An 18,434-nucleotide genomic window follows, 5' to 3' on the forward strand; every position below is an offset into this window, starting at 1 on the left:
TTCTACCAACAAACCTGCCATTATTCTCACAACGTACAGCGCCTCACACTACACATTCCTGCTCAACCAGGTCATCACCCGCAAGATCATCCACCATCTTTTCCCCCTCCAACCTCTTAGACATGATGGTGGAGCTTGCTGAACAGGAATGTTGACAATTAACACTGTCCTTGCCCCCGGTGGGTCTCAAGAGCCTTGGATCCGTTTGGCTGTCCTCACCTTGGGTGGGTCTCTGGACCTTGGCTCTGCTTAGCCACTGTCATTGGGGACAGATATTGCTTTGAAAGCAACAGTTTGGCCAATAGGGTTGTCCTAAGATTGGGTCTTGACAAAGTGACCTCTCCTCTCTTCTTCTATCCTTTCACCCTTGCCTTGTCACCAAGAAAAAAAAGTGGTCACTTGATGGCAAGTGACATGATGCAGCTTTGTTTTCAGCTCCAACACTGCTCCAATGCTGCTCCGCTCCACCAGCACATCTAGGGCCCACATGAAAGGTGTCAGGATCAAAGCACTCAATGTGAAAAAACCAGATGATGCTCAGCTTTGACCCTGGCCCAGCTGATGCTCAGCTGATGATCAGTTTTTGCCCTGGCCCAGCAGATGCTCAGCTTTTGCACCGACCACATGATGATCATCTTTGGCCCTGGCACAGCTGATGCTCAGCTTTGGCACCGGCCACCTGATGATCATCTTTGGCCCTGGCACAGCTGATGCTCAGACTTGGCCGTGGCACAGCTGATGCTCATCTTTGGCCCTAGCCTAGCTGACTTTTAGCTCTGGTCCTATCCAAGCTGATTCCAATCTTTTTCCCTGGCCTGGGTCAGCTGATACTCAGCAAGCTGAGCATCAGCTGGCCAGCTGGCCCAGGACTGGGTCAAAGCTGAGAATCAGCTGGGACAGGACTAGGAAAAGTATGAGCAAGGAATGGTACAAATCTGAGCATTAGCTGCACCAGTACTAGTATAAAGCTGAGCACCTGGGCAAGGACTGGTCAAAAGGCTTTATTCCAATTCCAAGAGTGAGCTGCATGAAAAAGCTGAGTATGAGCTGGGCAAAAAAGCTGAGTATGAGCTGGGTACCAAAGCTGAGTATCATCTGGACAGAACTGACAATTAGTTGGGCTAATCAAAAACTGAACAGAACCTCCTTGGTAAATTTTGGAAGTTGAGGAGATGGTTGGGAGATTGAGGTAGATAGTGGATAGCTTTGGATAGATGGTGGGTAGCTGGCTGGGGCTGGTGTGATGTCACTTGTCATCAACTGACTATTTTATTTCCCTGGCGCGTGTGTCTTGGTTGGCCCATACCAATTTTTCATCTTATATATGCATGCCTGGTTTGTCTATGAAGATGTTGCTGTTTTTGAATTAGTACTGAAGTGAGCCAAGCAAGTGGATCAAGAATTATTTTGTGATTGTTTCTCTATACATTCTCATGAATCATGATTTTTTTTTTGACACAAGCATTTCATTAGGGGGGTTCACAATTGAATTTTATAAAACTTTGGAGGTCAATTTAAGGCCCTGTTTGGACGCCCAGTGTGATATTAAAAATTGCACCATAATATACATACCACCCAATGTGCAATCCAACTGTAATAAAGCCAATCAAGAAATGATTAGATTTATAACATTGCTGTTTGGCGCATCCGCTCCAGAATAATGTTGAAGTCCATTTATAACAGGCTGTTTGGCAAACCAGAGCAGACAGTATCATACATGTACATGCACCTAGTACACATATTGATGACCTGTTCAACTGGTTATCCGGAGGAGTAACACCCTCTCAATGACCGGTCATCTGGTCATTGAAGAGGACTTCACCTCTCAATGACCGGTCAACCGGTCATCGAAGAGCACCTAACCTCTGGATGAACGGTTCGGCCGGCCATCCAGAGGAGTTCACCTCTCAATCACTGGTTGATTGGTCATCGAGAGGTCCAGTCCTCTTTGATGAACGGTCCATCAAGAGCGTTCAGCTCTGACCGGCCATCCAGAGGAATTCAGCTCTTGATGACCGGTTGATTGGTCATCAAGAGCTGAACTACTCTTCAATGAACTGTCCATTGAGAACGTTCACCTCTCTCGATGTCCGGTTGATCAGACATCAAGAGATGAACTCCTCTCAATGACCGGTCAACCAGACATCGAGAGAGGTGAACTCCTCTCAATGACCGGTCAACCAGACATCGAGAGAGCTGAGCTCCTCTTGATCATCCGGTCATTGAGGAGAGCCCACCTCTTGATGTCCGATCAACCGGTCATCAAGAGCTGAACTCCTCTGGATGGCCGGTCAAACCGGTCATCTAGAGGAGTTCAGCTCCTGATGGTCGGTTGAACCAGTCGTCCAGAGGGCTTCAGCTCCTGATGACCGGTTGACTGTTCATCAAGAACTGAACTCCTCTCACTGACCGGTCAACCGGTCATGAGGACACAACCTCTTGATGACCTGTTGACTGGTCATTGAGAGGTGAAGCGGTTGACTGGCCATCAAAGAGGACACAACCTCTCGATGAACGGTCATCCAGACTCCCGAGGTTATGTCCTCTTCGATGACCGGTTGACCAATCATCAAGAGGGTGTGTCCTCTTCAATGACCAGTTGGCCAGTCATTGAGAGGGTGTGTCCTCTTTGATGACCGGTTGAACCGGTCATCAAGAGGTGAAGTCCTCTGGATGGCCGGTCAGAACGGTCATCCAGAGGTTGTGTCTGGATGGCCGGTCCAACCAGTCATTGAGAGGTTGTGTCCTCTTCAATGATCAGTTGACCAGTCATCAAGGGGTTGTGTCCTTCTCGATGACCAGATGATTGGTCATCGAGAGGTGCAGCTTGATTACTGGGAGGTGAGTACATATGTAGTCATCAATATATCACCCAGAAATAGAGGTCCTGACCTCTATTTCCAAAATGGCGGGGGTGATATTTTTTTGGTGATGTGAGGTAATGCATTTTACAATATCATTGGCTGCCCCAAACACTAAATAAACAGGTGTGATACCCCGGGCGCCCCCCGTTATAAATTGCCCAATTTATCATATCACATCGTGCGGCCAAACGGGGCCTAAGGCCTTTATGAACATAATTTTAAAATTTTGGCAAGATGTCCAGAAAAAGGTGTGACTGGTCAATCAGTGCAATTTATGAACTTTATAAAATTTTGTTCATAAACAGGTTAAAATGGGTCCTAAAGTTTTGCAAATTTTGATTGTGAACCCCCCTATTGAATCAACATGATTGGTATAACTATACAAAAGAAATAAAGAACATAAACCAAAACCAACAGCCTGTGAGCCAGCAATTTTTCTTTTACTTTCACTTATGTATCCAACATGATACCAGCAACGGTGAAACTGATACAATACGTGTATTTGTATCTGTATTGGTGATACATAGTTTTGGAAAAGTGTGTATTGTATCTGATATCAGATACGTCAGAAATACATGTATTTCAATACAATACAGCATGTATTTCCCCTGATACATGCTTGTATTGTATTGTATTGGGCACCCAAATACACAGTTTTGGAAAACCATGTATTGTATCTGATAACCAGTACATCCAAAATACATCTGTTTCAATGCAATACACACACAATACTGATACTTTTAAAGTATCAGTTTCACCGTTGATACCAGTTCCTGCAGAGTACTGGGCATAGGATTGAGCATGAATTCTAAATTTGCCAACCTAACTTTATCTCAAGTCATAATAGACATATACAATCACCTCAGAGGTCACCTAAACACAATTGTGCCCTTGTGCCCACAGTGGCTGTGAAACAAGTGCTCCAAGCTAAGATATTTCAAGACTACAAGCAGTTCCTAGAAAACATGAATTGATTAACTGTTGGGTTTTTCATCTGTTCCTTCTGCCTCTCTTACTTGTCACTGTTCCGCCTTCCAGACTCACTTCATTCTCTCTGTCCTTATCTGATATGTTGCCCATGATGCTAACCTTTCAGATTAGGTCATGTATGCTTTCTCTACTAGCCATGTGAAATTGATCCCTGCATAGACTGGTTCGTTGTACTTTCCTCTCTACTGTGTTATCTCTTGCGCAGGAGATCTGTTTGTGATAGTTTGAATGTCACCTGAGTCCTCTTTCTCTTTCTTCCATCGGGTTCCATCACCTTCTATTAATTTCATGTCATATTCATTGTTATCCACAACCACAACTTGGTGTCTTGTACTTGTCTATTTATACATAGCCTAGTCCAAGCCATCAAGTCTTCATTATCCGCGCCTCCTATCCGAGCTGATCCAGTGAGCTCTCATCCCCTCACTGTCCCTTCTCAAGCCCAAAGGCTCATCTCTGTACTTTCTTTGTGTGGCGGTCTTCATTCGGAATCCCTTCATTAACAGATATTTTCAGACTAGGGAAGGAATTGTTTTTGTTTAAAACTTTCCACAAATGGATGGGTAGACTACACGCCGGGGGTACTTCCTTGCAAGCAGGTTCGTGGATCCAACAAGGAGCTGTTGATCCGTGGAACCAACAAGGATCAGCTTGGTAAGTGCTCAGTAAGCTTGTTGGTTCCACAGAACATCATTTTCCCCGTGGAACCAATGGGTTTGTCATTTTTCCCCATTGGTTCCACAAAGCACACTCCTGTAACTTGTGGAGACCACGTTGGCTTGTTGCTCACGTTGGTTCCACCACCACAACCTTTTTTTTTCACTTCCAACCAGGACTAGCTCAGGCTGGTCCTGAAGTGTTGAAAGTTTGAGAAAATATGTAATTGAAAGGAAGAAAAAAAAAGTCAAAAAAAAACTTTGATGGAAAATTGACTCGCAAACGGCTTCTTGAGTGGGTCAGATATTTATAAACAAGGGCATTTCACAATCTGGAATAGTGTAGCCGCTAATCAACACCGCTGGGTTTGCCCTGGCACGCAGCTCTGGTTTGCATCCCATCGGCATCATTTATTGGTGCAGGTCTTTTTTCACCAGCTTGGTACCGTGCTCCACATGGATTCCACGGCGGGCGGGTTTGGTATCCTTGGATGATCATCACAAGGAGCCCCCGTGATCCATTTGGTGGAGAGCACATGAATGTGTGGACCAGCAGCCGCTGGTCCAACCTTGCGCAGGGGCACTATGGGGAATCCTCAAGGATTCCTTGGGATATCCTCGTCGCAGGACTCCCCGGGTGTAGAGAGGGTTCAGAAGTGCAGTGAAAACCTGATATTTCTGATATATCTGATATATCTGTGTGGACTTAAACTGGGAGGCTATGTGGGTGGGGGCATGGGGTTTGAATGCTGGGTACTAATAGAAAGTGGGTCAACTGAACCTAAACTTTGCAGCGGCAAAGCCGCCTTGGCCTCTACTAAATCATAAAATCATAAAAAATATTTTGGTGAGGAAATTTTGTATTACATAATCAGACAGTCATGTCCCCTGCAAAAAAGATTCTATGATTAAAATTATGCAAACCAACTTTGAACACCATAAATGACAACTACTGTAAAAACCTGAATGGCCATCCAAAATTTGACCCGAGCCCTTGTATTTTCGTTCTGAAGATGATTATGTAATATGTTGATTATGCCTTCAAACCCCAAAGCTAAGTCCGCAACCGGGGATTCTTCTCCTGAAGGCAATCTTCGACAAAGTGGACAAACTAGCTTTTCTTTCATCTTTTTCTTGGCTTTGTCGATGCAAGTTTTGTGGAATTCATGGCCACATCCATTCCATTCTGTGGTTTCTTCAGCTCGTATCCATTCCAAGCAGATTGGACAGGGTTCCTGGAATTTCCTCCATGTCACTGGTTCCCCTTGTTGGTCATCGTCGGGTATGTCAATAACGATTGGCCCATTGAGATCCGGATGAGATGAGTGCCGTTTCAAATTTTCTCGACTTCCTTGTAAATTCTATAAAATATGAGTCAATCAGGATTCAGTTCTAAGGAGCAATCAAAGCAGACCTACCCGATGATTGAAATCCCGCCGGTGAGCTAAGCCTTGAACTGGTGTGTGCGACTGATAGCCTGAAGCTAACATAGCTATTGCACAGTCTTGTGAGCTAGAAACATCTTGGCTTTCTTTCAAAGCATCAATCCGACTCAATCGATTAACGGAATTCATCGCCAAGCATCTTCCAATCAAAATCTATCGAAAAATAAAATATCGGACATTGCCGCAGATTCTACAGAAAAAGTAACAGTATGTAACGAACGGCCCTGCATACGAGGCGAAGAATTAAATACGCGGCCATGTGAAATGTCGAACCACGACTTGAACGACCGATGGCCTGGGTTGAGCGATCGGGATACAAGCCAGGAAACCTATCAAAAAGTGCAAGGCGTGCTTGTGAATAAGTTGTCTTCGATTTCAAGATCACAGCACATGAAGTACTTTTTGATTATGCGTGGTTTACTTTAAAGGCGAAAGATCATGTATGTCAGAAACAAATGAAGTACTTTTTGATGTGTGGTTTGCTTCAGAGGACGAAAGTGGAACGTGCGCCCCCCCCTGCAAATACTCTAACATATCCCCTTCCTAAGATGTACGGTTTCATTGGAAATGAATTGGGTCACAAGAAGGGGTCAATGGCTGTGTGAAAATTGAACTACAGTGAAACTGAAGAACTCCAGACACGCCAAACTGGTGTGAGGCCCAGCCTACTAATAGTCGCCCCGCCGGCTCGGCCCATCAGCCGGATTCTTAGAACCAGCAATGTGATAGATCAACATGTTAAAGTTATCTAAGAACAAGGCCCACCGAGCCTGCTTGGGTGACAAATACTTAGCAGTCTTAAAGTAAAGGAGATTAGAATGGTCCGAATACATCACCACCGGATTAGCCGTTCCCATCAACCACGCCCTCCATTCATGGCAAGCCGACACAATAGCCAAAAGCTCCAGATCGAAAACCTTCCAAGACCTCTCACGATCGGAAAGCTTTCTGGAGAAGTAACTGACGGGAAAATAATCACCGTTATCGTTTGGCTGACTCAAAACAGCCGCGATCGCATATCCTGGACTGTCGACATGAACTATCCTATCCTTCTTGAAATCAAAATGAATCAACAACGGTTCCCTAATGAATAAACTTTTTAGCGCCGCAAAAGAGTTCTCCGCTTCCGGAGAGTTTAGCAACGTGGAATCGGAAAACCTTTCCTGCGTCAAGGTAGTTAACAGACCCGCCACCGTCAAAAACCGAGGTATGAAGCGCCTGTAAAAATTCGTAAACCCCAAAAACTTACGCAACCCCCGGACAGTCTTCGGAAAAGGCCAATCTTCAATAGTCAAGAGTTTACTTCTATTCATTTTCAAGCCTTGATCTGTAATGTCGAACCCTAGAAAAGTAACCTTACTACAGAAAAACTCGCACTTATGAAGGGAAGCCTTCAGCAAAAATTCCCGCAGTTTCTGCAATATATTAGTCAAATCAATCATGTGTTGACCCTTAGTTTTCGAATAAATTAATATATCGTCAATGTATACAAAACAGCAGACGTCCAAGTACTCACGTAAAACGTGTTGAATGAACCGCTGGAAAGTTGCGGGCGCATTTGCCAGGCCAAAAGGCATGACCTGATATTTGTAGAGGCCCCATGGTGTTCGGAAAGCAGTTTTCCACTCATGGCCTTCGGCTACGCGGAGTAAGTTAAAGGCCGCCTTCAGATCAATTTTCGACAGAAACTTAGACCCCTGTAAATTATTAAGAAGATGAGAAATAACTGGCAGCGGATACAAGTCTCTTACTGTCATATGATTTAAAAGACGGTAATCCACACAAGGACGGTTAGCTTTCCCTTCCACCTTTACATAAAAAATTGGGGCCGCTGCCGAGGACAACAAAACCCTAATAAAACCCTTAGCAAGATTATCATCAATATATGATTTCAACTCCTCTTGCTCTGGTTTACTCAAATTGTAAATCTTGCCAAACGGAGGAACCGCTCCCTTTTTCAGATTAACCTTACAGTCAAATTGCGCCCTGTGAGGCGGAAGAGAAGCTAGTGCTTCTGTGACAAACACATCCGCAAAATTATCGGTAAGAATTTTAGCTTCATTACAAGGAAGAGAACAAATTTCCTGTATACATTCATACATTACAACGTTGCTATCCGATCCTCCAACAAAAGTTCCAGAGTCTTTCAACCACGAGTTGCCTAGGATAACATTTGCTGAAGCTAATTTGGTTAAATACAAAGTTACATGCGAACAAAGAAAGGAACCACACACGGTGGGAAATAAAACATCCCCTTTTGCGTAAGAAACGATCTCGCCTGAAGCCGCCAATGATCCGTTGAAAGATTTGCATTGCACTCGGGCCGCCAACTCGAAAGTTTCTATTTTAATTTTCTTAGCAAAATCAACGTCAATAAACGACGCAGAGGCACCGGAATCAACCAAAATATAAACATCAGTACTAAGATCTTTGTTAATCAACAGTTGACCATTAAGAAAAGGACGATTATCCGAGACAGTCGCCTTTTTAATTACATGTGTTTGCTTACCATTGGTAACATTCATCTTCTCAGACATACAGGTGTTGAAAAACACCTCTCCCGCCAACATATCCCCCATAGTAACAACATCAGCAGATAACGCTGGTTCGGCTTGATCCTCCACTTGAGAAGACCTCTTCTTGAAAGGCAAGCCATCGATTTCTGACAGCGACTCGCGTTTCTTCCCCTTATCGAGTCGAGGCTTTTCAGTCGGCGAGGAAGACTCACTCCCGTCGGTTGACTGATGACCCGACTTCCCACGAGAAGGACCAGCCCCACGACGGCGGATGTTTTCAGGTGCCCATTTGGACTCACTTTGCTTGTTCTTCTTCCGCCAAACAGCCCCTCCCCACTCTTTCCACAACTTCAGCATATCTGACAAATTCATCTTCATCTCTTGTCCCAAAGTACAACCACGGGCTTGATAATGAGCGTCATCGAAGGTGCCGCCACATTGGATACAGATATTTCGCTCAACACATTCTTGACGAAACTCCGGGTACGAAAACTCCATCTCTCTCATCGTCGAAGAGACGTTATCGATTTCCATCGAATCTCCGTCTGGGACCTTAACTTGCGGCGGTTGATGAGTCTGTTGCTTTGGTTGGGTTGAATTTGCCGAACATGGCTGATTGCCCTTTGGATCCAGGATTTTGCTGACACCCGCAACCAGATTACGAGAAACGGAAACTGCAATCTCTTGCTTTGCATTCAAGTCGTCCAAATCAGTCCATGGTCCTTGAATGAGAGCCAACTTCACGAGATTCGAATCGATGGCCTTGTCGTAAGCCTTGCATTTAGACCGTTCGTCCAACTGTAAGGGGCGAAGTAAAGAATTGAACAAAATATTAAACTCTTCGATGGTCTTGTTCCCTTGACGAGCAGAATAAAAGGCCAATTCCGCTTCTTCAAGTTCATGGTGGTTAGCAAAGGTGTGTTCAATAGCGTTGATGAAGGAATTGACATCGCGAAGCTCAGCTAATACATACATCATACTAGCCGAAGCTCTGAGAGTCAGCAAATGAAGAGCTTCCGCGTTGCTTGCAAGCAGACCACGCCACCACGTATAAGAAGGGACTTCGCCTTCCATTTGTCCGGAGGAAGAGCGGAAATAACCCGAAATCCACATAATTTTCTGCTTTTCCGTGTTAAACTGTTCCCCAATCCGTTCAAAGGTATTTCTTATGGTAAAACAAAGATTGTTAGTTTCACGAGGCAAGCCAGTAAAATAGATATGGGACTGATGAGGTGGCTCAATAAAAATCCTGGCCGGTGCCGAAATTGGCTGAGTGTTCAAAACCTCCAATCGACCCAAACGACCGCCTAACGCATCATTCGAACCCTCCAACAATCCACGAAGATGAGCGATGGATTGCTGATTTTCAGATTGATTCTTCGATAACTCGGCGTGGAAGATATCCTTGATATTCTTTGTATCTGCTTGTAACGTGGCAATCAATTTCTTGTCCTGACAAGCCTGTGCGGTTAAAAGAGCAATCGAAGCCGCCTGCGCTTCAATCAAAGTTGATTGTGTTGAGTTATTGACTCGAAGATTCAAAAGAAGAGCCGAAATATCATTCTCCGCGCTCCCGTGTAATCCGAATGTTTGAGAAGATCCACCTTGCTGTGGAAGTTGAACGCCTGGCTGAGGGGATGTTGTTGGAATAAGTCAAGGAGAGAAAGTCATGAATGCCGGAGAATTATGATCAATCGGCGAAGGCGTGTTGACCGAAAAAAATTGATGAGAAGGTCCCGGTATTGGAAGAGTTGAAACCGGAGGAGGAGTTGGAGTAAAGGAAGGAGAATTATGGATTGGAGTCATTGGTGCAATTTCGGAATTATCGGACATATTTAAATTTATAAGAGTAATTTTTGAAAGGATCGGAATATAATTGTGAGGCCCAGCCTACTATCAATTCGCTATGTGGCTATGAAACTATCCAAGAGGATAGTTTGCCGAGATGCTTGATAGTAGTTTCTGGATTTATGCTTTATACTTTGCGAGAACGATAAAGTTTTGTTGTTTGTAACTCGAGAATGGATTACTCGGATAAATAAGTATAATGAGATGAATAGTAATAACAAAGAATATTCCGATAAGGAAAGAAAGGAAAGAAGAGAGGAAAGACAGAAACCAAAGAGAGAAAACATAGACAACAATCTGGTCCTCCCGAATGACGACATTGCCAATCATCAAACGTCATAGCAACATGTAAATCGAATTAACTCGCCATCCTGCAAAGCAGATCGAATTAATCCAATTGTTAGTAATCGGCTTATTAATCTAGACGCATAATAGTCTGTCAGCTCAGATAATTAACATTAATTATCCGCTCGGGTCGTTACAACTGGCCAAAAGAAAACATAAAACAAAAACTTCAATTTTGAATGAATCCAAGTAGATCCAAGTGCCAGGACCCAGATCAGGGTTCTGCATACAGAAGAGTTTACCCATGGAAATGTCCCACCATCACTCGAAGATTGCAAGAGACGAGCTTAACTAAGCCTCTCCGAGGAGGCGCGAAGCGTCTCCGCACCCTCCCGCAAGCGGGAGGGTGCTCGCGCCCCGCGAGCACAGGGAGGGACTTGTGTTAAGTTCGTGCAAGAGAGCGGTGGATGGTCTGGTGGGCAATTTTATCAATCGACGGCCTCTACAGCAGCCTTAGCGGTCGCATGTCATCCATCAGTCTACTTGAGATTCTAGCATGTACATACTGGTTGTTCATGGAGCAGGCGCGGGTTCGGCTCTAGGCCCTAGCCTCCATAGGCGTCCTCGAACCGGTAGGTCTGACGAGTCCTCGGAGGCTTGTCCGAGCAGTTCTCGGACATGGCCTTCCGACGAGATGTCGAACAGGCTTGTCCAAGCAGTCACCAGGCGGGCCTAGGGCTGGACCCCGGCGACGGGGTCGACGGGTATACCCCTAACCGGACTTACTCCCGCACCGATGCGGATGCTATGTAGCTCGGAAGATTGGTTGGTTTTGGCAAATCGGTGGGGTCGGGTTTTCGAACAATTTGAGGAGATTTGAGGTCCTGCACCCGAGTGTCACACGGGGTGACACTCAGCAAAACTTTAGCTCGGCACGGCTCAAAGATGTCCAAAGACCAATTCGCCGCTCCCTCCAAGACCTGGACTATCCGCGGATGGATTTCGAAATGGATGAGGATGAACTCGCGGCCGGCGAAGGAGATCAAGGTGATTACGATGAAGACCATAGCCACTTCGACAGCCAGAGACTCAAATGGATCGCCGAAATCTCAGAGGTAACGTGCTATATTTTGACTTCTTAACTTCCCGGCTCGATCATTCTTATGATTTTAATAATCAGCTTGCCTCGCGTCCTTGGATGATTTCATTTCAAGTCTATCGGAAAACTATACACCAACTTGAATGCCCTCAACCGGAACATCGAAAGTGTCAACTCGGTCGGACGGCAGTTTGAGAACGTGTATAACTTGTGGTCCAAGTTAAGTTTTTCTAGTAAATTGTTAGGTGTTTTTACACTTTTCTGGCATTTTCCTTGCATAGAGCCAGGTCTCGATGCTTTTGAAAAAGAAACACGCCTCGGTCCTGCTCACAGACTATCCAAATTTAGTATCAAAGATGAGCAAATCGAGACGGATAAAGCAAGATATGAGCGTCGGATAATCCCCTGAAAGTCAGCACATTGGCTTCAGTGTGACTGTTTTATTGATAAGCTTTTGGATTGTTCAGGTTTGAAGAGGTAATCAGCGTACCCTCAGCTTCCGCCAATTCCACTAGCGATGCGACCAGCCCGGTCCAAAATGTTCAGACCGAGAGCACTAGTGGAGGCACTCTTCTGCTCACAACCTCCTCCAACTCGGGAACAGTGATGGAATCTTCGGTAGAATTACGCGACCCTCATTTACCACCCGGTGTCGCCCCAGGAGGGGGAATGACATCTTGGGGTGTCGAGCGCTCTTAAACTGTCCTTTACTTTCAAATTACAATGTAGGGTCTGAAGGCAACTCTCACCCTTCAATTAAAGCCAATGTTTCCAATTCTCTTTGCTACCATAGTGTGAACTGGTGTGCACAGTGACAAACCTATAGTTTTGGCCGCCGGTCACAGAGATTATGTGTGGTCCGCGCTAAAAAACTACATCAACCATCCGCTCAGTCACTGTATTTTTATCCATTAAATATGCCATGATTGATTTCATTTCCTTCGAGGCCTAATTCAATCAAACACTTTTGCTTGTAAAAACAACAACTTCATGTTTTCTTCTTCTAACTGTACCACTAAAAGTTTTTGACTTCGCTCAGCTTGACAACCCAGTCAAAAGAAGTCAAGAAATGTATGAAAAGCCTTCATCCTCCAAGGCTAACTCCTACTTAGCCCATCAGATCTTCTGACAAGCCGTCTTGCAAGTTTAGCTGGTAAAGTCATGAGCCACATTACTAAATTCTTATAACCTAGATGACAGGAAGTTTGTGGTGAAATATTTGATGTATGTTGGGTTGATTATTTGTAAGAGCTGATCAAGCTTATTAATTCACTGAGCAAGCAAATAAGGATAATGCCCATTGCTGATGCCCACATTATTATACCAAATCTTGAAGCTCTGCAGAACAGATAGTAAAATATTGGATGTGTTATGATTGCGACCCTGTTTTGCAAAGCCGGTGCTTCTTTTCCCGAGACCGATCGTTGACATATTGGGCAACGTCTCTTTCCCTTCATTGTTTTCATGGCTTCTTTGATGCAAGTTATGTGGTATTCGTGGCCACATATATTCCATCGTTTGGTTTTTTTGCCTGCTGCCCATTCTTCCAAGCAGATTGGACAGGATACCTGTCTTTCCGTCCTTTTTGTATGTGGACCTACTGCTTCGTCATATATATCGAGAAAAATTGCCCCATTGAGTTCCGGCTCAGATGAGCTCATTGTCAAAGTTTCTTGATTGGGTTTGGCGGAATCGGATAGGCAATGGTCAACCACGTCAGGAGCACTCCCGAGATCCGTACTTCCTGGTGAATTCTATTAACAACAATCACAAGGTCAGTCATAAGGAATCTTTTTTTAAAGAGGAATGGAGAACTCTAACCCACTAGCTGATTGGGGGGGAAATCTAATCGCGTGACTTGTCTTTGTGACACATAATCTGGAATTGATATAGCCGTTTCAAAGTCTTGTGAGCTAGAAATTTCTTGGATTTCTTCCACAGCATCAATCGGGCCCAATCGATGAAGAGAATCCACCGCCAAGCATCTTCCAATGAAAATCTATTCAAAACAATGTACTTTCTCTCAGATTTTATGTACAAATAAACAAGCAGTAAACAATCTCATATACCAGGTGAAGAATTAACCGGACCGCCATCGGGAATGTCGAAACACGGCTTGAAAGGAAATGGTTTGGTTGGAAGGATCGGATCGGGGGCCAGGAAAATTATGGAAAAGCGCGAGGCAGGATTGTGATTGCCTGGTCTTGGATTTCGAGAACACATAGAAAAGAAGTGGTTATGATTATGCATGTGATGGTTGTTTACGCGACCGCAGCGCAGCAGGGGCGCGTTGTTGAAAGCTGAATTGCAAGCGCAACCCCGCTGCGCTTCCGCTGTACGCAGCGGTGCCACGCTTCTCTTCCCGTATAAAATCAAGATACTCATGCACTGCCACCGACACTGCAAAAAAGGGCAGCACTCACAAGATGTACATGTTGCGTTTCCGCAGGAGCCTGGAAACCCCCTATAGAGGTGGGTAACCTAAATATCAAGATTTTAGCAAAATTCATACATCAAGGGGGGGCACCAGGGAATGGCTTTTTTTGCTGATTCATACATTTTTGTGCCTATGCTTGAGGTAGGATCCCCCTGGGGAGCTCAAAAGTTGTAATAAAATATGAGGATCTGCAGGTTTTAGCCACTTATCCTGATGTTTGCCATTTTTGGTTTCAGCCCTCATTCATACCAATTTTGTACGTAAAATTTTGCAAAACACAAATGCAAAAATTCATACATTTAAGTTAACAACTCACAAGCTACTTTGGGAGTTTCCATGTTCCTTCTTATGCACTTTTATTTTTTAACTTGAATTGTGCTTTTGTGCTTTCCCACAATTGCCTATGATCTGCTACAATTTGTCAAATCATGTTCAAGAAATATTTTTCTACTTTTCTTTCCTCCCACCATGATTTCTTTCCCCTCTTTTTTTGTCTGTTCAAAATAAGGTGCACCTACCCCCTGCTAACTATTTATGTAGTTTGTAGGGGGTAGGTGCACCAGCACATGGCAGTTTTTTTGCAGTGACCGTGCATTGAAGCTTTGTCAACAGCCACCTTGAATGGCTTGTCTTGCACCACAGCTTTCTTTGGAGCTCTCACATATCAACTGATTTCAGTTGTGCAAATTTTTCTTGAAGTGTACCCTCTTTAGATCTAGGCATTTTTTGGCCAGGCTTTCTTCAGCAGCTGCATATTGATGTTCATCCAACCCAAACTCAGAAGTAGCAAATAAGATGGTGAATTAACAGTAGTATTACAGTTCTTTCCAAAATATAAAGTAGTTATTATGAAAATACCAGGATTCTTGTTAGCAAAAGAAATTAATCAAACTGGATCAAATTCAGGAATAATATATGGTTACTGCATTGGGATGGTACACTTTCTTCATTGAGAGTAATTGCTGCTAATTTGCTTTGCATTTGCCATTTGCTGATTTGAGAAATCACTTATCTCTCCAGCCAAATTGTGTCAGCCTATGTGATGCCAAGGAATCCTTGGCAAGAGTTTAAAACTCTGAGACAAAGTTATAAGGGATAATTCCAACGTAAAAGTTGGGAATTATGGCATAGAAAATAGGGCAAAAAGGGCCAATTAGATTAATATAATTGATATAATTAATTTTAAGAGGGGCCTGATTAAAGCAGGGGTGTTTAATCCCTCAAAAGTAAAAACTGGGGCCTGTAAACAGGTGTTTTTTTTCAAATCCCAGCAAGAAATAGCGGAGAATCTCAAGAGAAGGGGCTTAAACTTACTAGTATAAGACCCAGGAGTCACTTGAGGTTCTTCAGGCGTGAAGTTGGGCAGTTGGAGGCGCTCAGAAAAGTTAATCTTGAGGGCAGGGTGGTCACTGGACAGCTTCAGGACGAAACATTAGGGCTGTAATCACTAAAGTAGGTTTTTACCTGGCAAATCACAGGCTGTTGAGGCTGTTGAAGGCGGGTAAAATTCTAATAGGTAATGTAAAGCTGGGAAATCTCCTTTTGGGCGGAGAAAGAGCCCTTTTTATAGCCTAGGCAGGCCTCCAGGGGCGCCCAGGGAACAGGGGGACACTTGTGGGCGCATTCTGAGGCAATTTGGCTGCGCTAGAAGGCGCTGTTGGTCGTAGAACCTTGGGGCTTAGATACAAGGTTTGCCAAGCACCATTTACAGAGGTTCTGCGTGTTTCTACACATGCTTTACCACGTCATAGGGGCTGGTTTGGGGGTTCTGTGAAGCTTATTTCCCTGGAAATGTGCCACAGAATGTACTAGAACCAAGAGTGAAAGCGCAGCGCAGCGGTTTTGGTGGCCGCTGCGCTGCACTGAAAGTAGCGGCCCCGCCCGCTGCGCTACCGCTTTTTGGGTCTGGCAAGAAGCGGGGACCCGCTACGTTCAGCGGTAGCGCAGCAGAACCATCGCTGCGGTACCGCTTTTTGAGCTGGCCGCGTAGCGCTCCCCCGGTGCCAGCCAAAAAAGCGCAGCGCAGCGCAAGGCACAGCTTTTTTGGTTGCCGCTGCGCGGCGCTGAAAGGAGAGGCCCCGCCCGCTGTGCTACCACTTTTTGGGTTGGGAAAAAAGCGGGGCCCCGCTATTTGCAGCGGTAGCGCAGCGGGACTGGCGCTGCGCTACCTCTTTTTGGGCTGACCGCGCAGCGGTTCCCCGCCGCGCTGCGCTAAAAGACCGCTTTTTTGTAGCGCAGCGCAGTGTTTCAGCCTTTCTAGAACCAGCTTCTGTGCACTAGTACACGTGTAAGCAGTGCTTTATACATGTTCTGGAGGCGCTTATTGAATGCTCCAGTTCATTTGACCCCTTCTACTCATTTACTACAGTTGTAATTTATGTGTAGTGAGGCTTAGGGGGAACCTAGGGTGCTTTCTAGCTTCTCCTGCACACGCTACATGTGTTCTTCTGGTCCAGAATCACGTGTGAGTGATTTTATATTAGATGATGTGGTAATTACATCTTTATTGATGGTTAATTGCATGTGTATAGCACATGTAACACATGTAATATCCCTAGTGAGACGTATTCTGGCCCATTCTTACTTGCTGGCGGCCCAAGCGCTTTGGTTGCGGGCTTGTTTGTGCATTATACATATATGTACACCATGCACGCGGGCTTGAGCTCCAGGCAACAGAGCACGCAGGCTTGGATGCCAAACTTAACACAAGTCCCTCCATGTGCTTGCGGGGCGCGAGCACCCTCCCGCTTGCGGGAGGGACTTGTACCTAATGTCCAACATTTGGCTTGAGGCTACCCAGCCAAATGTTGAAAAATGCCTTGTAACCCAATATCACCGTATACCCCTCTGATTTATTCACAGCATCCAGTACCATTAGAGTCCTCTTTCATTTCTACATAATCTCAGTGGTCCAAAACAACACCTACTGCCTTCCCCTAATAAAAAAATTAATGTACAAATCCCACCTGAGAGCCTATCTGGCCTGATGTAGACTGGATCACCCATCTGGCCTAAACACATGAAGATAAGGTTAGACATCAGACGTCAATACCCTTTTATGTGTATAACATGCCGCAAGCCACCTAAATTCTGTATTGACGAGAGACCTGTCATTCTTATGTCAATACTGAAAAAACCTGTGAGAGTGTGTCCGACCTTGACCTTTGGATGATCCAATGGCTTCATTGCATAGCTCAAGACAACCCTTCACAGGAATGGCCGCTGAGTGGCGAGTTTGGGACAAATTTAATTGAAAAAATATGTACAAAAAAGCTGAGAAGCAGGGCTACAACATGGTATAGTAGGCTTTGAATTTTGTGCTGAGAGAAATGAGTAAAAGAGATGTAAACACAGAAATCATGATTTTCCGTGGAAATATCTCTCAGCCTCAGGCGAAGATTGGGACATTAGTCCTAAGCCTTGGAGGCGCGAAGCATCTCCAATTGCTTGGATGCGCCGTGCAACAAATAAAGCCATCTTCTAAACTGTACACAACACCTCAGTTTTGTCACAAAGACTGGGTATAAACATATGTAATTAGTTATATAAGCATACAGGTGTATTCACACAGGATGTGGTGCACCTGTTAAACTTTGAAGTTAGTTTACACAAGGAAGGGATAAAATTTAGGGGTATATGTAAGTGAGGTACCCTAGGTTATTTGCATGGTGGTGTCCATGGCCCCAACTGTTGGGGCTAGGGAAACGGTGTTCCACTCCATGAATTTCTTTCCGAAATACAGAAACATCAGGGTAGTTTTACGAAGAAACCTCAGATCCTCTCATGTCCGCTTTAGGGCAGCTCGAATCGACTTAGTTCTCAGCAACCGCAAGGCTGAGAAGGCTTTGTCAAGATTTCTTCAAGGCTCAAATCACTTTCCTGAACATTTTCCACAATGAAACCTCACAAGTCCTGGCTGGAAATTCCCTTTTCCTCTCAATTCTCTCCCCTCCTCTAAAAATTGTCCAGTTCCTTTTCCCCAACTCTCATAACACTAGCAGGATTGTATTTGTGTTAGATCATATTTGTCGTGTGTGTCACAGAGATGTTACTTGATTCATAGTATGCAATGCCATAGGCCAAAATTCACCCAAAAAAAAAAAAGGAAGGGATAACATAATTTAGGGGTACATGTAAGTGAGGTACCCTAGGTTATTTTACCTGTAGATTCAGAATCTACTGTTATATTTTGCTTATTAATTCCATAAGGCTAAGTAATTAGGGGGGTTCACAATTGAATTATTTAAAACTTTGGAGGTCAATTTAAGGCCTTTATGAACATAGTTTTAAAATT

At 44.5% G+C, this 18,434-nt stretch overlaps 1 protein-coding gene across 1 annotated transcript; it reads left to right on the top strand.

Moving 5' to 3' along the window:
- Positions 1-11,599: 11,599 nt before the first annotated feature.
- On the top strand, positions 11,600-12,402 carry PtA15_15A457 (uncharacterized protein; the record flags this gene model as incomplete). Its single annotated transcript, XM_053163663.1, has 3 exons — positions 11,600-11,719; positions 11,819-11,922; positions 12,171-12,402. The coding sequence occupies 3 exons, from the start codon at positions 11,600-11,602 to the stop codon at positions 12,400-12,402; spliced, it is 456 nt and encodes a 151-aa protein (XP_053027616.1).
- Positions 12,403-18,434: the final 6,032 nt, after the last annotated feature.

The sequence above is a fragment of the Puccinia triticina genome, chromosome 15A (genome assembly GCF_026914185.1).
Source record: "Puccinia triticina chromosome 15A, complete sequence".
NCBI classification, from domain to species: domain Eukaryota; kingdom Fungi; phylum Basidiomycota; class Pucciniomycetes; order Pucciniales; family Pucciniaceae; genus Puccinia; species Puccinia triticina.